This window comes from Chelonoidis abingdonii, chromosome 1 (assembly GCF_003597395.2).
Source record: "Chelonoidis abingdonii isolate Lonesome George chromosome 1, CheloAbing_2.0, whole genome shotgun sequence".
In the NCBI taxonomy this organism is placed as follows: domain Eukaryota; kingdom Metazoa; phylum Chordata; order Testudines; family Testudinidae; genus Chelonoidis; species Chelonoidis abingdonii.
Genome location: NC_133769.1, coordinates 156,179,391 through 156,200,981, shown reverse-complemented (window position 1 = coordinate 156,200,981; position 21,591 = coordinate 156,179,391). Strand labels below are relative to the sequence as shown.

General features: G+C 44.2%; 1 protein-coding gene across 2 annotated transcripts in view; it reads right to left on the bottom strand.

Annotated features, from left to right (window-relative positions):
• Positions 1–227: 227 nt before the first annotated feature.
• The window catches only part of SPICE1 (spindle and centriole associated protein 1), a 35,522-nt gene continuing 14,158 nt past the window's right edge, over positions 228–21,591 (bottom strand). For both annotated transcript variants that reach the window (XM_032773604.2, XM_075071776.1), the window contains exons 9-17: positions 19,668–19,933; positions 15,526–15,657; positions 14,363–14,498; positions 9,930–10,154; positions 7,817–8,283; positions 6,477–6,648; positions 5,286–5,388; positions 4,390–4,477; positions 228–2,251 (exon numbers count right to left, since the gene is read on the bottom strand). In XM_032773604.2, coding sequence (XP_032629495.1) covers positions 2,198–2,251; positions 4,390–4,477; positions 5,286–5,388; positions 6,477–6,648; positions 7,817–8,283; positions 9,930–10,154; positions 14,363–14,498; positions 15,526–15,657; positions 19,668–19,933 — 1,643 coding nt within the window. In that variant the 3' untranslated portion in view covers positions 228–2,197. The remainder of the gene's footprint in view (positions 2,252–4,389; positions 4,478–5,285; positions 5,389–6,476; positions 6,649–7,816; positions 8,284–9,929; positions 10,155–14,362; positions 14,499–15,525; positions 15,658–19,667; positions 19,934–21,591) is intronic.

Sequence of the window (21,591 nt, the reverse complement as noted above, 5' to 3'; positions counted from 1 at the left end):
AGACTCAAACAGCTAAAGGATTTTGCTTGCTCTTTGCACTCAGGCAGGCTTTTTTGTGTGAAGAGACCAAGCATGGAAAACTTCAGCCCCAAAAAGATAAAACTTCAAGAAAAGTAAAAAGTCTGAAAACTGGGGCTTATCACACAAACTATTATTCATTCTTAACCATAGAGGTTGCTACCCAAGCATGCTATAGTAACATAAAATAAAGAGCTATGCACATCCTCTTGATTATTTGATTTTATTTACAGTTTATCATTAAAATTAAAGATTGATACATTAAACTATCAAATAAACCTGTACAAGATCACAGCCCCTGGATTGTACGTACTCACAGGACCCAAAACAATTTAACATAGCCACGGTAGCACTTGGGGACAGTACTCCATGTAGTTCACCACTGGATCTAGGGCCTGTAGGTAAGAGTTTCAACCTCAATTAAACATTTTAAAATGTACCATAAATGTCTTCCTAAAACAAATAATTTTCAAGTCTGGAAGTCATAACTAACAGGTTAGCCATGCTCCAAGACCAGAAGCAGCTAATGCTCTCAGATTTTTTTGAACTGATCCCTCTGTAAATCACACTGCAGAACTAGCTGAGAAATGTCCATAGCTTTTAAATCCTAGAAACACTCAAAGCATGTATAGGGAGGGAAATGCCAGAACAGAGGATTCCCTATTAGGAGGGGAGATTTATAGTATTTTTAAAGTCTATTCCACATATACAGCAAATCCTCTATTTTTAGATCATACTTGATGGGAGTAGCAATCGGTCCACCTAGAACAGAAGAAGGATGAGCAGAATTAAGAGCAGAGGCTATTCTCATAAAATACTCTAATCCTTTCCATTTTAAGAAACTGGAACAGATCTATAGAACTTGCTGAGATAAAGAGCTTATACCTGTTTTATAATATAGTTCTATAATGAATAGTTGTCTTTGTATATTTTCAAAGATGTCACATGCTAGCTTACAACACAAAGTGCCAGATTTTAGGACTTTGTCCTGACTAAGCAGCACTTAATTGCCTGGCCCACCTACGAGATGGAAAATAAGGTACTAGAAATGGAAAAGTCAGAGGGTGACAAGCAGATGAACTATGGAGCAATCCAGTTGCCCACCTGGATGCCCAAAAATATTAAGAAATTTCTCACATTGAGGAGGGAGCACCTAACTACCACAGTGTGGATGAGAGGGCAGGTAAAGGAGAGAAACTAAACTAGAAAAGATTGATTTATATTAACTTAGTGAAAACAGAATGTATGCAATCTGATCAGGCCCTATATTGTAAGATAGTGGCAGGCTTTGGTCATTTAATCAATCAAAAAAACATAGAATGGTGAGGGGGATAGCGGAATCTGGAAAAAGGAAGATATTTTCTACTTTAAACATTTCCCCCCGCATAAAGGAAAATCCTGCTCAGCCCCAGAGCTCAGAACAGGGCTGCACAGAAGAGCTGCTCATTGTGGCACAGAAGCAGTGAGACTGGAGTTGTGATGTGAGGCTGGGAAATAGTTTAGATGCCAAAAGTCAGAACAGTACCTGCCTCTGTGGTGTTGTGAACACGACTAACCCATCTGTCATGACTTTCAGACATGAGGATTCTCTTTGTACAAGAAGATGGCTTCCACAAACCAGTCACAACACATAAGGAACTGGTTGATTTCTGAGGTAAGTCTTTTACAGTGACTCCACAAATTGATTCACCAATGGTATTCCAAACTGTTCCATTAAACACACACACACACACACAGCTCTTTCAACTAGATTGTCCTATTTATTTCCTTATCTTGTGCTCACATTTATCTGAGATGGTGCACAAAAAAAATAGTTGGCTGTCTTCTCCAAAAACCCCTTTCTTCAGCATATCTAATGTGGGTCACTGCATTGCTGAGGTATAGAAATGGGCTAAAATCAGCCTCAGTTTAGCTCTTCTTCATCCAATAGGGACTGGAATGTCACATTCTATTCCCACCTTCTGTGTTCCACTCTCAAGGCTGTAATTGCAATTGCATTAGTCTGAAGGAGAGTATAAACATAATAAACTGATGGATCTCTGTATACTAGTGGCACTGACAAGTAGGCACTTTGAGAGTTAAAATTCATGTTTTGCAGAGAGGGACTGCAGAAATCTACAGGTGGTTCACAAAAAAAATTATATGTTAAAAAAATAAAGCCTATGTGATTCAGCTTCAGTTACATGATATTCATTGATAGTGCAAACCAGCCTTCTTCTCTTTGCCTCTCCACCTGTGGACAGAAGTGGGGGGGAGAGGAACTGAAGTGAGATTTGTACAGTCCTTTCATTCTGAGTTTACCAGTTATTACTAGCTTCTGTAGATCCTCTAGCTTCCCACTATGTGAGGACTACTATAACTTCTCTCTCTGCTATCAGCATATGACCAGTGGTGAGCTGGAGCCGGTTCACACCCTTTTGTCCTGTGTGGGCTTCTAAATTTAACAACCGGTAAGGTGAAGTGATCCAGGAGTGTAGCTGGGGGGAAGCAGAGGGAGTGGCCCCTCCCCCTGAGCACATTATCCAAAAGTGGCACTTTAGGCACAGACCCTGCCCTGCCCCCCCAGCTCCAGCCCATCTCCGCTCCACCTTGCTTCTCCCCCTCCCTCCCACTTCCCACAAATCAGTTGTTCCTGCAGGAAGCCTGGGAGGGCGGAGAAGCAAGTGGAGGTTTCGCGCTCGGGCCCAGGGAGGCAGAAACCGAGCAGAGGTGAGCTGGGGTGGGGGGGGCCACCCATGCCGCAACAGGTAACCTGGGGGGGGGGGCACACACAGGGGAACTGCTCCCCGCCCTAGTTCACCTCCGCTCCGCTTCCCTAGGCCTGGGCGCAAAGTTGCCACTTGCTTCTCAGCCCTCCCAGGTTTCCCGCATGAACAGCTGATTCGAGGCTGCGAGCTCAGCCTCACCCGGTGCTCCAGGCACTGCACGGCAGCAGCATGGCCTGGCTCCAGCCGAGCGGTGTGGTTGTAGCGCTGCCAGCCATCTCCAGGCAGCACAGTAAGGGAGCAGAGACGGGTTGGATAGAGGGCAGGGGAGTCTGGGGGGGTGGATAGGGGGTCGGGGCAGTCAGAGGGTGGGGAACAGCGTGATTAAATGGGGGTAAGGATCCCAGCGGAGGAGGGTGTTGGAACTCAGCCCGTGACTTAAAGCGGTGTAAGAATCCCAGCGGAGTCAGTCGGGGGGGGAGGGGGGTGGGGGGGTTGGCACTGGGGCAGTTGGAGGGGGATGCGCATGGGGCTACGAACCCCCTTGTGGCGTGAGGGAGGGAATCATATGGGGCAGTGGGAGGGGGAGGCGATGGGCTACGACCCCCTTGTGGGGTGAGGAGGGAATCAGTTGTTAAGACTTTGGCAGCTCATCACTGACTATGACGCCTCCCAAGAATACAAATGCTGATCAGACAATGGCTCAGCAGATCGTGTTACTCTACAGAGTGTTCCTTCTCCTCCTGTTAAACAAGAAAGCTCTGAGGGAAATCTCATCCTCAGCAGGATACTGGAAATCTAGATTCTGACCATTTGTCTTTACGTTTACAAAAAGATTTAACATTCGTACAAGTGAAAGGTGACTGACATCACAGACTATTGCCATGGACAGGCCAAGTAGGTTCTGGGCAAGTTTGCCAGCCTCCCAATCCCACCTATGGCTCTCCCAAATGTATCTCAATCTTTACTTGAAACCCTGTTTGCTTTTTCAGTCACTGGTTGTTTCTAGTCAGACTGTCAGAGGTACCAAATTCTATGGTGGTTGGATAACGTGCACAAATGCCCACTGGGAGAATACAGTCTTAACATTACAGTAGAACCTCAGAGAGTTATGAACAGGTCAGGAATGGAGGGTATTCGTAACTCTGAACAAGTTATAGTTCTTTTAAAAGTTTACAACTGAACATTGACTTAATACAGCAGAAGAAAAATGCTCCTGTTCCTTTTTTTTTTTTTTTTTTTTTTTAAGCAGTTTACGTTTAACACAGTGCTATACTGTATTTGATTTTCTTTGTTTTGGCTGCTGCCTGATTGCACACTCCTGGTTCCAAATGAGCTGTGTGGTGGACTGGTCAGTTTGTAACTGAGGTTCTACTATACTTCATTTGTACCTTGTAGTGCTTTACTCCAAGTCTCCAGAGGCACGTGACTAGTTACATTAACATACTATCAGGGAGTCCCATGCATGCAGCCCAGATTCTGATTTCTGTTATTAAAACAGAGTAACTTTTTACTTCAGTTGATTTACTCTGGACTTATACAGGTATAAACAGAGCAGAATCTGGCCCACAGTATGTGTCTAGAATCCTCATTACATATGTAGAGCAAGGCAGCGAAAGCCCATGGCTGAAAAGGATGGTAACATGCAGTCTTATTTAAGTCTTACCTTTGTCCTCTGATTGACAGGTGTCAATTTCATACTTCCCGAAGTGGTACTTAATGGAGAACAAGTCTTGCTAGAAGCACCCGTAGATCTGTAGGTGAGGTAGAAAAGAGAAGGAGGAAGTGAATACTAGTAAAAGATCAGCAGCCCCCAACAAACCACTTAAATCTTTGTCACAAGCAGTGCTGTTAGGTCAACTGCAAGTATTGAAACGTTACTGAAATGGAAACATCCTCCTTTGTTATAATGAGGGGGAAAAATCTTCATCTCTACCCCAAACAACTAAATTCTAGGTTTTTTGTTTTTAAAGCATTATCCAATTTCATTGTCACAAGAGCTGCTGTCCATCAACTCAACATGTTAGTAAGTAGTAAATCCAACAGGAAGTGACTTCACTGCTCACTCTATACCTCATTGCCTTGCTTGCCATATTAATTCCTGTAATTCCTACACTACAGAGCTAGGCTGTGAAAAATGTCATGCCCCATGCTATGTAGTAAGTCAAACTAAGCCCCGGTGTAGGCACTGCAAGGTCAATAGAAGAATTCTTCCATCAACCTAGCTCCCACTTCTTGTAGAGGTGGATTTCCTACAGTGACAGAACCACCCCTTCTGTTGCTGTAATAGATAAGAGTTAAACTATGCCTGCCACAAAGGGTCAACAGGGGTCAATCAATCTCCCAAGATGGTTCCAATGCTTGCTAACAGGCTGAGTTCAACAAAAGACACTTGCAACCCTGTTACAATCCATTTCCCATCTCTACAGGTTAGACTGTGACGAAACCATAGAACGCCAATCATATCTGGGGAGAATATGGTAATTTAACACAGTAGGAAAAACTGTCTCACCATTTGTCAGTCACCCATTCAGACAGACACTCTAATTAGTTGGTTTTTACCTTCTTACACTGGTCCCACTGGCAGGAGAAGGAGTATCTCCTTTGGAGCTGTCCATGGTTTCTGCCACTGGAACAGACACCTCAATTGTCCTCTTTCCATTTTCTAGAGAGTAAAGGAGGATTGCTCAATTCTGGTGAAGGTGCAGTAACCCCTCCATGCATTTATTATTTAGTATCTCATTTCTGGCTGTTTTATGTGTTTTTACTTCTCCATTTTCTTAGGTTACTATTTGTATTTATATTGCAATGGCACTGACAGAGTCTAATCAGGGATCAGGATCACATTGCGCTAGGCACTGTACACCCCCTACACACATGCTTTGAGTTCTAGCCTTTACGCTTTTTCAGTGTTTTGTTACCTAATAGCCTTTTCCCTTTCCTTAGTTCGCTTGCTATTTCACTCAGCTACTTCAAGAAAGGATTAAGTAGTCCTAATTCTGCTGGACAGTTAAAAAAAAAATAGCATGGTAGCTAATCCATGGACCATGGACTAGAAGGGAAGAATAAATTCTGCACTGACTATTCTCTAGTGTACCATGCAGTTTAATATTCTCAGAGGATCCTGCAGGTTCTTGGCAAGGAACCAGACCTGAGGGAAAAAAAAAAAGACTCCTCAAAAGGCAAACAGCCCTGGGACTTGACTAAGAATAAGATGGCCAAATTACTGAGTGGGATTTTTAAGTCAGAAATTTAAAATAAAAATATTGGACTTTTCCTCAGAAAAGCTCTGCAGAAGGGAGGCCTCATTTAGCTGCTTGCCACTCTGGAAGCAGAACGAGGGAAAAGGGAGGCATTCCCTTGCTGCCCATGACTGACAAGTCTAGTTCTGCACCCAAACTGTAAGCAGGCTAACAAACTCATTGTAATGGCTCTATGGACATTAGCATGATGAAGAGTGAATATAGCAGGCAGTGACACAACTGCAGCAATTAATTACATAGAAAAGTAACTTTAGGAAAATGTTAGCTGATGTATTTTGACCTGTCTTAATGAAATTTAGCAGCTATAAACAAGGAGAGCCTAGAACACATGCCCAGACAGCTTTCAGTGGATTGACAGCAAGTGCACTACTGCCCACACTGTTTGGGAATTGCTGGTTTAGTCAACTGAAGATAGTTGGCACACAGGTAAATACCTTACTGTGCAGCAAAAAAAGAAAAAAAGGGGGGTGGGGGACGAGGGACTACGTACCAGTCCAATTTATGTGGGGAGGTAAAACAGGCGATACTGGGGGAGAGATAGGGTTGACAGTGGCCAATTTTTGCTGGTCTATCAGCTGCAGCAGTTTACCACGGGCTTCTGCACTTTGGCGGTTCAGCTCTGCTATTCGTTCCTCTAAGCTCTTTGGTACTTCTGGCAAAGTCTAAACACAAATCATTACAAACAAAATAAATGTGGAAGTTGCAGACTTAGAGGGCATGCAATAGATTAAGTGTTTTCATATAAAAACTGACCCTTCAGGCTGAATTTGGTTTCAGTAACTTTAAAAAGTTAGAGCATCTTTCAGGTAAACCTTTGATTTTATGTGCCTTTTGCTCTAGCATCTTGTTGCTTGACAGATTGAATGCATCTTGTCATGAAGTTAAACTGCCCACAGCAGACAGCATAAAGCTTTCTTCTCTCTATCACTCCAATCAACTGACCACACTCAAGCAAATGTTTCGCTAAAGAAGCATGTTTTAGATGTGCAGGGGAGAAAGTGTTCCAAGATGGTAAAACAAATCTCCTGTTTCTTTAAACCAGGCTCACTTTCTCAGAGCCTATTTTCTATTGCTTTGTTTCTTGCAAAATTATATATATTTTATACACACACACCCCTGTGCAAACTGAACGTAATGTGACCCATTCTATGCCCACTTTGCACAGCTGTAAACAGCTAGACACTGTGTAAGACAATGGAGAATTAAGCCCTTAGGCCACAGCTACACTAGGAAAATTAGGACCCCTAGTTCACCAACTATGCAGCTCCACTGATGGTAGTACGAATAAAGGCTCTAGTGGAGGCAGGCTTCAGGTGTGTGTGTTGTCTATTCCTACTCAAAGCAGCGGCCTGTCTACACCACTACTGATGGAGTTGCACTGCTGGTTAATTTCAGGTCCCAATTTTCCTAGTGTAGACAAAGGCCTCTCTTTCCCAAAGACATGAAGGATAAGCCAGTCTTGCTTACATGGGACAAGAGAGTAAGCCTTTTTAAATCTGCCATGCATCCTTCACTCGCCAGCACCCAGACAGCATTGACTTCCATCTTCAAAAAGGCTGCTTACATTGTTACCATAGCCTCATATGAGGAACTGCATTTGCAATCCCCAGTGAAAGGAAAATTGGAAGATGAGGGAGTCAAGACAGGATGAGGTTAAGAAGAAAAAAAGTTCTTCTACTCGCTCCCTTACAGCGACTGGCAAAAGTTGGGAAATGAGAGAGACCGACCCAAACCTGATACCAAAAATAAATTATAAAATCAATACTTTGTGGGGAAATGGAGAGGGGGGATGAAGGGCAACCCAATCTTTACTTTCTCTTACATTCTTACCTGTCCCTGCATGGCCGATCCTGAACTAATGTTCATATTTTGCTTTGCAACTGGCTGATGCAGGCCATCCCCTGCCTCTTGAGAACGATCTCTGAATTTGCTCAGCTGAGCTTTGATAACAGAGTTCTGTAGTGTTAGCTCAGCTATCTGTCCTAGCAGATCATTGCTTTGAGTGTGCTCCTCAGGTGCACTGGGCTTCTGCTCATCCTCAGAGCCAACCATGGCCCATCTGTCCACTGGGGACAAAGTGCTTCTTCCTTGCTGCCCATCTGAAGGTAAAGAACTCTCCAAGTCTTTGTGCGAAGGAGGAATTCGCCACCTCTGGGTGAGCAGTCGATTCTCTTCATTAGTGGTCTGAGTTCCCACAGAGGAAGATGAGCTCTTTTGCCAGTTTGGCTCTCTCACAGTGGTTTCCATAGATGGAGAGATGTGGGATGCAGGATATGTTTGAACTGTCTTCTTCAATGCTATAGACAAAGAGTAAAGGAACAGTAAACAAGCTGTCTTCAACATGGGGAGTGACTGTGCAGCACTAACCTAATGGAGCTAAGTCACAGAGAAGGGCTTGAACAGTAACACTCAACTGAGAATGGGGACATAGGTAGTTTTCTACTCAGGGTACACCATTGGCTCATGTTCCCCAAAAAAGAGGTCACTGCAAGTATTTTAACAATTACAGTAGAACCGCAGAGTTACAAAACACCAGAGTTATGAACTGACTGGTAGAACCAGAAGTATGCAATCAGGCAGCAGCAGAGACTCCCTACCCTAACAAAAAACCCCAAATACAGTACAGTACTGTGTTAAATGTAAGCTACTAAAAAAAATAAAGAAAAGTTTAAAAAAGATTTGACACGGTAAGGAAACTTTCTGTGCTTGTTTCATTTAAATTAAGATGGTTAAAAGAAGCATTTCTCTTCTGAATAGTAGAATTTCAAAGCTGTATTAAGTCAATGTTCAGTTGTAAACTTTTGAAAGAACCACCATCATATTTTTTTCAGAATGATGAACCCCCATTCCCGAGATATTCATAACTCTGAGGTTCTACTGTACTTGGACTTAAAGCTAGCAGAGGGGAATGGGCTGAGGATCCAGGAAGAGAGGAGCTGAACTTTTCAGTTTGCAATATCAGTTGGGAACTTTGAAATAAACATTTATTTTATGGCTGAGCAAGTCCTCCATTTTATAAAGATTGATCTCTAGTTATTCTCTGCTTTGTTACTGCCCAGAATCAACATCAGAGGAAAGGTACACAATGCTGAAAATAGTGCATGTCAGCTACTCACTGCTAAACCAACACAGTTTGTCTTTCCCCAAATTACAGAATTTGAGTACAGAGTGACTTTTCTCAGAATTTGGAAGTAAATCTATAGTTTAGGAGTTAACATTTTTTAAAAAAAAACAGATTCTTTAAGAAATTTAACATCTAATGACAGACCATTTAGCACCCCTAACAACAATACAGTGCAAACTTTTCAGACTTCCCATATGGTTAAAAACTTACTGAAGCCTTGTACATAGGTTACATTTAACAATTATTTTTGAGGATTAATGATAATTTTCTTTCCGCCATGCCTTGTATCTGAAAGCTTACTCATCAGCAAGGGCTGTAGAAATTGAGAGTCAGTCGTCAACAGAAAGACAAGTAGACAGGAGAGGGCAGAAACACAGGCTCCAGCTGCAGAAGCAAGAGATCTGGGTTCTGATGTCAGGCAGGTTCCTACGGTGCCAGGCACCTAGTTGCCCAAACTGTGAACTTGCATAGAAGGGCTGTCTCCAAAAAACAAGTGGGCAAGGCCAAATCCTGGAGGAAGTTCATTCAACAAAGAAAAAAATATTTGGGGGGAGGGACAGCTCAGTAGTTTGAGCACTGGACTGCTAAACTCAGGGTTGTGCGGTCAATCCTTGAGGGGGCCATTTAGGGAACTGGGGTAAAAATCTGTCTGGGGATTAGTCCTGCGTTGAGCAGGGGGTTGGACTAGATGATCTCCTGAGGTCCCTTCCAACCCTGATATTCTCTATGATTCTATGAAAGAGGGAGCACAATATATTTGACACCATATACGAAGGATATGGATCTCATTCTGTCCAAAGAGAGAGGCCACCATCTCACCATTCGGAAGAGGGGAGAATTCCTGGATACTTTTCTGTCTAGGCGGAGATAACAATACAGCAGGCTGGAACATATGAGCTGGCAAACTGCTGCCCGCCACTACAATGTCTGGGGGACTTGACCACGGGGGAAGTTTCACAGGCAGTTCCTCCTGTGAGAATACAAGTGCGTTTTCCTTTCTGAAAATATCGGTCCTGGGCACAGTAGAGTATAATGCAGGTTTCTCTGAAAAAGACAGACGAGGTAAGAATTTGGGGCATTAGAAACAAAATATTTTAGTACATGAGGAACAGAAAAATAAATTCCTATCAAGACAGGTCCTGCATTCAGATGACTGAAAAATATGGGCGGGGGGGGAGGGAGGAAGGAAATTTACTTAACAGTGTTTTACCTTTGATGAAGAGCTATACAGTAAGCACACTTGGAAAGCCATTTCAGAAACACAGAAATAAGTTTTGTATCCTTTCCATCTCCAAGATGGAAATGAACAAACTTCAGCAATCAGGACATCAGACTGTACAGCACCCATGAGAGACTGTCAGTCAATCAGAATGCACACGAATATGTATTTGGCTCTTCACTGTAAGATGGGCTGGCTGACAGAAATTTAGCTGTTACCACTCTATTTCCAGTCATTCTGTGCTGTATATCCTCCCTTTAAACCCACTCTCTGTAAGTAGTATGCACATAGCCATCTAAACCATGGCTGCCATTCTCATCTAACTGCTTGCCTGTGATGGTTTATGTGCATGTTGCCATCTGTTTTGGACATGCCAGGGAAGCACAAAATGAAAAACATGACTCTAGTATTATAGCTGGCTCTGAGATCATACTTAGTTGGAGTACGTACACCCCCCACCCCAACTTTAGCCTCCATTTGTATGACCTTGTATCTGGCTTTCCCCTTAACAGCTTTGTTCAGGGCATCAATGCCTGAGAGGGAAAACTATAGGAGGGATAAAGCAGGACATGGCTGATCACAGAACTGAATGGCTGCATAACAGCTCTCTTAAATGTAAAGAGCCAAAAGGGAACTGGTCTGTTAGAGGCATTGCATAGTTAGTAACATCTGCTATGAACTAATGTCAGATTAAGGGGAGTCTACTGCTCAGAATCACTGTTCCTCAGTGACCTTAACAAGGAGTGAGAAAATCCTCCTTTATATTTTCCCCATTTAGAAGTATCCTTCCAGAGCTTCTGTCCCATGTGTGGAGCCCTGCGTGGATACAAAATGTGCCTCTGCATCCAATCTGTGATCCGCAAACATGGTCCATGGCTATAAAGTGGATCCCTGCAAATGTGCAGATTTCTACCCATGTGCCATTTGCCTCCTTAGCACCAGCTCCTCCAACGGACTCATATGAGACAGTTGGCTTCCTTGATTATCAAATACCTGTTGAAGTAACTAATGAGTTAGCCTCATCTACTACTGCATCAGAAATACCTGGCTCCAGTGTCTGAACCATCCAGAGAGGAGTCTGAAGGGAACAAACAGTCTCCATCATTGGGAGGCACAGAAAGAAACATGCTTTGAAGCTTTGACTCTTTTGGAAGAGTATTTTTAGAAGCCATCCCAAGGAGGACAGAGCATTTGAAGGGGTTACTTGTGTTCAAGGAAGGGGAGCTTTGCTCTGCAATCTCTCGAGTCACAGCAGGAGCAGCTATGTGGGCTCTTCCTGAGCTGAATCCTCATAGGATATGTCTACACTACAGGATTATTCCGATTTTACATAAACCGGTTTTGTAAAACAGATTGTATAAAGTGGAGTGCAAGCGGCCACACAAAGCACAATAATTCAGTGGCGTGCATCCATGTACTGAGGCTCGCGTCGATATCTGGAGCGTTGCACTGTGGGTAGCTATCCCGTAGCTATCCCGTAGTTCCTGCAGTCTCCCCCGCCCACTGGAATTCTGGGTTGAGATCCCCATGCATGATGGAGCAAAAACAGTGTCGCGGGTTATTCTGGGTAAACGTCATTCATTCCTTCCTCTGTGAAAGCAACGGCAGACAATCATTTCGCGCCCTTTTTCCCTGGATTGCCCTGGCAGACACCATAGCATGGCAACCATGGAGCCCGTTTTGCCTTTTGTCACTGTCACCGTATGTGTACTGGATGCCGCTGACAGAGGCGGTACTGCAGTGCTACACAGCAGCATTCATTTGCCTTTGCAAAGGTAGCAGAGACGGTTACCAGTCGTTCTGTACTGTCTGCTGCTGTCATGGGTGCTCCTGGCTGACCTTCGCTGAGGTCGGCCAGGGATGCAAAGACAAAAATGGGAATGACCCGTCACCTTTATGTTGTATCTAAAAATAGAGTCAGTCCTGCCTAGAATATGGGGCAAGTGTACTAGAGAACCAGTGTACCAGAGAGCACAGCCGCTCAGTGTCAGATCCCGCAGAAATGATGAGCTGCATGCCATTCTAGGGGGTGCCCCTGCTACAACCTCACCCATTGCTTCCCTCCTCCCCTACCCCTCCTGCGCTACAGTTGCAGGGTCCCACCATTTGTGTGATGAAGTAATAAAGAATGCAGGAATAAGAAACACTGACTTTTTAGTGAGATAAAATGAGGGAGAGGCAGCCACCAGCTGCTACGATAGGTCCAGGTCAGGACATTAAACGGTGGAGAGGAGAGGAGCCCAGCATTCCTGCTGCTATTGATAGTCAGGCAGTATGAATCTTTTCTTAGACATGAAAGGAAGAGGGGCTCTGGAGCTCAGCCCCAGCTGCTATGATGAGGGACGGTTTACCAGCCGCTCTGTACCACTCTGCCAGGAATAATCGGGAATCATTCTATTTTTACCCAGGCACCCCCGGCGACCTCACCTGAGGCCAGCCAGGAGCACTTCAACGGAGATGACGATCAAGGACGGCTACTAGTCCTTCTGCACTGTACCGTCTGCCCACCGGGGAAGGGAGGGGAGGGATGCTGCTGTTCATCGTGCTGCAGCACCGCGTCTACCAAGAGCATGCAGTAGACTATACTGTGACGCTGAAAAAAAATCAAAAAACGATTTTTTTCCCTTTTCTTTTCATGGTGGTGTGGGGGGGGGGAGAGGGGAGAGAAGGGTAAATTGAACGAGATTACCCTTGAACCACCCCGACAATTGTGTTGTTGAGACCCTACAGCATTGGGAGCTCAGCCAAAATGCAAATACTTTTCGGAGACTGCGGAACCTGTGATAGCTGGAGTCCTCAGTCCCCCCTCCCTTCCTCCGATTGAGCATCCATTTGATTTTTTGGCTTTCCGCTTACGCTTGTCACACAAAGCACTGTGCTGTTGGACTCTGGTATCATAGCCTGGACATTTTTTTATCAAAATGCTTTGGCATTTCATCTTCTGCAACGGAAGCTCTGATAGAACAGCATTGCTCCTCATACAGCGATCAGATCCAGTATCTCCCCATTGGTCCATGCTTGCAGCTCTTTTTGATTTGGACTGCATCGTCACCTGTGCTGATCCAGAGTCCACGCTGGGGCAAACAGAAATGAAAATTCAAAAGTTCACGGGGCTTTTCCTGTTACCTGGCCAGTGCATCCAAGTTCAGATTGCTTCCAGAGCAATTACAGTGGTTGCACTGTGGGATACCGCCAGAGGCCATACGTCGATTTTGCGGCCACACTAACCCTAACCGATATGGTAATACTGATTCAGCGCTACTCCTCTTGTCGGGAGGAGTACAGAAACCGGTTTTAAGAGCCCTTTATATCAATATAAAGGGCCTTGTTGTGTGGACGGGTGCAGGGTTAAATCGGTTTAACGCTACTAAAAATCAGTTTAAACGCATAGTGTAGACCAGGCCATAGAAAGAGTAAGGAAAGGGTCATTAATTGTAACAGAAATGTCTATGGTACAACCACAGCTACAGCATAGGTCCACAGCTGGTTACATGACTGATCCTCACAGTCCAGATCCAGGCTTGGAGCTGCCAGTGAGGGGAAAGAGGGGAGATTAACCAGAACTGTATAGACAGAAAGAAAGATTAGATAGATAGATAAAAAGAAAAAGACAATATGTCTGTAAAATCCAAAGGTTAGCAGCCGGGGTCTCAGGGCAGAGCGTTTGAGATAAGAGCTGTTTACTGTGGCATAGAAGCAGACAATAGTTCCCAGGTTTATTTGGGAGGTGGCTAGAAAGCACAAAGATTTAACCCATTAGTTCTTTCTGTGCAAAGGGGATCCATCAATCAGCCTAGGATTAGACGTTTGTCTATGTATGACAATTTACTGCCAAGCATAATAGTTACTATCTGGCATCGTCCCACTGAATTCAATGAGATTACACAGGTGTCTGCTGGATCAAGTTCTAGTTTGTGTCAGTGATTTCTTGGGAACTATCCCATACTGTCTCAGATGTTGCTTGGAACTGAGGATGTTTTTCAAAATGTCACCTAGGATTCTAAAGTTACTAATGTGCTGAAATGACACTCACCTTGACTGTTGACTGTAACTCCAAAATCTGTTGGACTTCGCCCTCTGTTAGGATCTGTTACAGGGAGGCTTTTGTATGCCTGAGTGAGTGAAATCAACTGTTCATCTGTTACCACCATATGTTGCTGAAGTCTTTTCTAAAAGGAGGGAGAAAAAAAGAGCCACATACACATCGAGATCTGTGTTCTAAGGACAAAAATTAGACAGATGTATCATTCCTCTGAGTGGAAGAATCTATTTCCCCGCTTAGTGCCAAAGCTTTAAATCTGATCCCAGTGAGGTGCCAAATAAATGCATCTCTGCACTTGTCTCCTCTATTTCTCTCTCCTCTTTTTCCTTCCTGACTAGCCCCATATTTTACTGATTACCCCCCACTGCCACCCATCCTCCTCTGCCTTCCCCAGGTTGGTTTTCTCTTATGGGGAGGGATAGCTCAGTGGTTTGAGCACTGGCCTCCTAAACCCAGGGTTGTGAATTCAATTCTTGAGGGGGCCATTTAGGGAACTGGGGTTAAAATCTGTCAGGGGATTTGTCCTGCTTTGAGCAGGGGGTTGGACTAGATGACCTACTGAGGTTCTCTTCCAACCCTGATATTCTATGGCTGCAACTTCCACCCTAATCCACCACAATTGCAGAGTGAAACTTATAAGACCTCAAGTCAGTTCCACTTCACTGCCCCTCTAGTATTAATTGTGTGAGAGCACAGAGGCAGATTTTTAAGCACACAGACTACACAGCAGGCATCCATTAAAGTAAGGGTAAGCTGTACTAAATCAATCTTCTGTCAAAGGTTAAAAAGATTTTCTCAAAATAAAAACGTTTCTCATTGCTCCTTTTAATTGATAGGAATTTGGAGCTTGCTGAAGTGAGGAAAATATACCTCTAGTTAGAATAAGGCACTGAGGGTTGGCATTACACTTCCTCTATCACAATGTCCCTTGCTATTATGTTCCTCGGATTCTTCAACTATCACATTTTCAGTGCTGATTTGTAGTGCCGTCCCTTGCTGTTAAAGTCCTTTGCCCCCTCTGCTGCTCTGCCAATGCATGTCAACTCAGACACGTCATTCTAGAGATAAAGAATCTGCTTAAAATCTTTCACTGCATTAGTTCCTGCCTTGGGCTTCATAGGGTGTCAAAGGAAAGACTCAGCAGCTCTTTGTACCTGTATGGCAGCATTTTCTTCTCTGACCAGAAGGATTTCAGTTGTCAGAGCATCAATCAGTGCTCTGTGTTCATGCAGCATCCCCTCAAGCTGCTGCCTCATTGTTGCTTCCTGACGCAGCTGCATCTCACCCTGGGGGGGGGGGGAGGGAGGGTGCGGTGAGGGGAAGAAAAAAAAACAAACAATCAATAATCAATACAGGTTTATGTTTACAAAAGGGAGTAACTCCAACCCTCGCTATCAAGTTAGCATAAAATGCAGCTTTTAGGTGACATCAGTGTTATCATTGCAATCCTGTTTATTGCGCATACAAACTGATACTCTACTTGACTTGTGTTATTGTCCCTTCCCCACTCTCCCATGATGGCACAGGAGTAGGGAAGACCTTTGAAACTCCAATGCTTCTTTCTTCACAGCCTTTATGAAAATGCTTTTGGTGAAGCATTCTCCCTCTACGCCAACTTCAACTCCATACTTCAGGATTACACACACACACACACACACGACAATGTAGAGTTAAGGATGATGGTGCTTGACAGTGCTTTGTGCTACTCATATCTGGCTTGATCTTCCTGGCCATTCCAGTGAAAAGAGGTCAGACCAACTGCAGGAGCAGGCATCTGTTCTCCAGTATGGTTTCTACCAGGGCTGGGAGCAGATGAGATCCGAATATTTTTTCCTTATTGGAGGCAAAACAAGTGCATTTAGAAAAGGCCCCTTTAGAGGGACATTAAGCAAAGGATCTTGTTGTTCAGATCCCCCTCCCTTGAGATCAACAGTTTGTAAATTGATCTTATCCTTTAACATTTCCTCTCTATCCATGGGGAATTCTAGATGCTTCCTCTCACCTGCAATGAGGAAAGGAGAGTCTTGCCTGGCCTGCTGACATAGACCACTGCCATCTTGTCATCAGTGGTGGTTAAGAGAGGGGAGAGGTGTCTCAGGACATTAGTAATGGCACTGATCTCCAGCCAGCTGATGCTCCTCCTAGATTGGGCTGAAGATCATTTGCTCTGCTATGAGTGTGGCAGCATGAAGGCTGATACATGTGTCTATGACAATCCTTGTCACTGCTGGATCTGAAAGAGGTTTTCCTTGAGTTTTGTATATCGTGCTACCACAGCACTGATGACGCGAGATACAGTGAACTACAAGTGGAATCCTCACTGTGATTCCCCACGGAGAAAATGAGAACCTGGAGAGGCTGTGTGTAGAGAAAGATCCACTGGACTGTGCTAGACACATCAGATCAAGCAGGCAGAATGCTCCTCCAAGTGGTTGTCTGTGAGTTATGAATAAGAGGATCTACATCCTTTATTCTGAGAATGCACAATCTGGTCCCCAAATGCTGGATATCCTGAGAAGTGTTGGGGAGCTCTTTTCTAGGTTAAAGACAAAACTGTGCCTCTGCAGAGCTTGAATTACCCAACTGGGCACCTTGGATGGCTTCCGCTGGCAGTGGACTGGATGAGAATGTCATCTGTACAGTAGTAAATGTAAATCTCCTCCTCTCTGAGGGAGGTAATCAGGGCTATCAAAATCTTGGAGAAAAGCTGAGAGGCCAAAGAAGATCATGTATTGTAAATGACAGCTCTCCGGAGTGAAGCACAAATACTGACAGGCAGATGGGAGGGGATATGCTGGTATATCTCCTTTAAGCCTATAGAACACAGGTAATCCACTTTCTGAATCTCTTAAAACTTGGAGGGATTGATTTTCCAGCCTAACCGGTTTAGGTACGGGCACAGCCAGGACTGAGCAGAACTATTCCATACTTTTGGGGAACTCAAATCAGTCTGAACTAAGAGCTCTGGGCCGTAGTGGTGTTGAGGGATAGGGTCAGTGACGGCAGCCAAATGTGTCTCCTAGTCTTACGTGCTTTGTTTATCATGTACCAGGAGAGGAATGCTTTCAAAGTGGAGGTAGGGCACACACAGCACAAACCACTACTGAGGTGTGTCAATGCTCTAATTTTTTTGTCCAATGGAACTTTGAGGGAAATAGCATTAACAGGATGAGTGGCTTTGTTTTTTATACACCTCTACCCCGCTGTCCTCGGGAGCCAAAAAAAAAAAAAAAGAAAAAAAAAATCTTACTGCGTTATAGGTGAAACTGCATTATATCAAACTTGCTTTGATCTACTGGAGTGCACAGCCCTGCTCCCCCGGAGCACTGCTTTATCACGTTCTTTCTGAATTCATATTATATCGGGTCGCATTATATCAGGGCAGAGGTGTATATAAATAAAAGCAGTAAGAAGATTTTAGAATTCACTTCAGGAACATGACCAAATCTATTCCACTTTTCTTTAGTGATCTTATACAGTTTGGCATAGATCTCAGCAGTAGAGGGTTTTTTCCCTCCCCATTTCATAGAGCTATTCTGCATTTATTGCCTCCTCCAAAGAGACTTTAGTGTTTGAAATGAAGCGTCTCTTGCTTTTATATTTAGAGGCAACCGTAGCAAAAGGTTCAAGAGACCAGAGTTTCCCTTCCTGCATTACTTATTTTAAGGATATGTACCAACAGATGGGAGCCAGAGGAGGGTTCACTCTCCACAGAGGAAGAGGAAATAACCTCTCTGGAGGCTCCAAAACCTCTTGGAATGCTCTTTTTCTAGGATGTGTAGCCCATCCTTTGGCAACTCCTAGCTCGCTGAAGGGGGAGGGAGGTTAGCTGGGCAAATAAACCAGGGCTACAGAGTCCTCCCAAGCATAACCCCCATAACAGCTTTAAGGAGAAGACAGTGGACTGTGATGGTATCTTACAGGCAGCATCTCAGTAAGGAACAAGGGTCTCTGGGTGCAAAAGCACCACCATCAAGGGGACAGTCCCAAGGGTTACCAGTATCAAATATGGTATGGCTATATTTGGCTTAGCCACTGCAAAAAGTCACACAACTGTGGCTGTATCCCTCTCAATCAGGGTTTGACTGCATTGGCAGGGCCGGCTCCAGGCACCAGCTGACCAAGCAAGCGCTTGGGGCAGCACCTTCGGGTGGGGCAGTGCTTGGGTTGGGTTTTTATTTTTTTTTTTTGGTTCGGCCGAGCGGCGTTCAAGGGTTTTTTTTGGTTTCTTTTTGTTTCGGCCGGGTGGCGCTCAGGGTTGGGGGGAGCAGGGGGCTTGGGGCAGTGCGGCGCTTGCAGCGTGCGCGCATGCGTGCGTGAGAGAGAGAGAGACACACCACACACACACACACAAGGCAGGGTGGCGCTCTTTTTTTTTTTTTTTTTTGCGCTTAGGGCGGCAAGAAAGTTAGAGCTGGCCCTGTACATGGCCCACAGTCCATATCTATGGGCTGGACACCACTCAACTCTCTCAAGACCTGAATGGAGACTCACATCCAATGAAGACGGTGACAGATGGCCAGGAATCAATTTCAGCCCATCTTCAGCCTTGCCTGGTCAACAGTATTTTTCCAACTAGGGTGAGGGACCAGGCTCTGCTGTTTGTGATACAACCTCATCTGTGCCTCAGACCCAGGGGTATAGCCTACCCAAATCTTCACAATCCAGGCCCAGGCCCAGTGCTCCCAGTGAGGGGAACACAGCACGAAGAAGCAGCAACACAACAGAAAGGAGGACTGTCATCCAAACGAAAGGGTCTAAAAAACCCTGTGCTCAGAGCAGAGCAGTTCACTGTGAAACAAGTAGGAGCTAGGTGCTGTGATGTAGTTCCCAGGCACATGTGGAGGAACCAGGAAGGGACTGAGATCATTAGCATATAACTAATCCCAGAGCCCACATACCTAAGACAGATAGAACACTTTTAAACTATAAAAATTAAATGCATATTCAGAATACTGGGTGTTCTTAAATGTTGCTTTGTTCACAATCAGTTGTTTTTTGTCTAAGTGGACTACATTTCTCATTGAAGTAAATGGGAGACCTCCTCTATTTCAGTTCAGTGAACTCCTGCCGTTTATTAGAGACACAATAGTTTCTGCCGAACTAATAATTTTACCTTTTTTAAACTGCACACAAACAAACAATCCTAACAAAACTATTAAAGATGATATTGAGATTGCAAAGTAAAGGAGTTGAAAGTTAGGAAATGTCAAAGTTAAGGCTGTAAATTAAACTATAACCCTTGGGCTTATTCATTCTAGCTACAGGAGCAGTTCTCATAATAATATCTACTCACCTCCTTGAGGTAGCGCATCAGACGACACAGTGTGTTCACCAGTGACACGGTGAATCCTGTGAGGCCATGACCGTTTTGCATTCTCTGTACCTCACGGCCTGTCCATCGCTCATATTCCTCCATTTCATGCTCCACTTCGTGAATCATGCGATTCAGGACATCCAAGCTGGATTTATTGCCACTTGGGAGTTCGAAGGAAACTGCATTAGCAAGAGAATCATTTCTTCTCTGTTTGGAAGCCATCTGTGCAGTATGATTTCCTTTTGCTGAAAGAGAGACAGACAAAAAAAATCCTTTAAAATCCAACTGTGGGAGAAGTACTCTGTTCCAGCACTATAATGGACAAAGGAACATCAAAGATAGATGCATCCTAGTCATTCAGATTAATATAGGTTGTTTCTAAATCCTCAGAAACTAGACTCTAAGCCTTAACTCTGAGGGCTACCCTAGTGACTTTCAAAGATGCAGAGACCACATCTGGTTTATTTACCAGATATTTAAACATCAAAATAAAGGCACCAACTCCACCATTTGTTTATACTTTTATCTTCATTGGCAGACAATTAGAAACTGTTTGCGGGTGAACTTCAATAACCTTGGGAATATACAGCTGATCAACAGCCTTCAGCCCACAAGTACAGGGAAGGACAACTGTACATTGGATTTCTTCTCCTTCAGGCCTCACTTTGGGAGCTCCTGGTCTAAATTTCTGCAGAACCAACATTGTTTAGAGAGTCAACTCTTCTACAAACCCTTAAGTATTGAATACATAGATCCGTGCAGTACAGCACAGAAAAAGTTCCAGGGAGTGCATGAGGACTGCCATGTAGAGAGGTATAGGTGAGTTAGCAGGGAAGTGAGTCACTTGAAGGTATCCCATCTACATTCCCCAACCTCCCATGGACCTTCGCTATGCTTCTCAGCAAGAGTCAAAGTTTGAGAGACCTGCTCAGGCACATCTGACCAAGACTTAGCTGTGGGGAACCAAATATTACAGAGCTGAGGCATAGGGGGTGGAATGGGACTTGCAGCAAAAAGTGCACCTATAATTAAGCTACCAGCTTCACTCCTAAGGCATCTTCTCTGTCTGACAAGCTTCCTGTAATTTTTCAGAAGAAAGTCTTCATATGACCACCCTGAGTGAATCACTTGGACTAAAACTGCTGCTGAAGAAGGTTATAACCTCCCAGAGTCCCAAAGCATATGGATGACACTCCATCCCCTAAAATCCTCAAACACCCTTGCATGTCCTACATGGCAGCTCTCCTAATTGGCTCCCCACAGTCCTGCTGCCTCATGGTACCAAAACAGCAGCGGCAATATGAAACCCTGGCAATGGCAATACCATACTGCATACAGAGCTTGTTCCTCATGACATTGTTGCCTCTTTTGCACAGTGAATCAGTAATAGCACAATGTGGATCCCAGTCCATATGCACAGAGGCATTAACACACAAAGACTGTGCTTCCCCCCCCTCAGCCACTTCATGCAAATCTATTAAGTTACGAGGAGTAAGGGGAACTATTCTTTATACACAGAATTGCCAAATTTCCTAAGTGTCCTATCCATACAGCATTATGTGAGAGAGATTTCAGAAATTGGGATGGACCAGGGTAGAGAGACTGTTTTGGGTCTTCCTCCCCCTTTTAAAGTCAGAGGCACCCAAAAAAATTCAGACAACATCTAGATCAAATTTCATTTAAAAATGGTTCCTAAAAATTAGTAAATATTTTCCTAAAACAATTTAAATGAAAATTTCAAATTGTCCCCTGAAGGGCTGTTGGTGCCAAATTTGGAGACTAAATTCAAAAAAAGATTTCAGTCCTTGGTGAGCAAATCACAGTGTAACATTAGCTACATAGTCACTACGTCTCTCTCTAATCTTAGCAAATACCAGAGCTGAAAGTAAAACTCCAAGCAAAG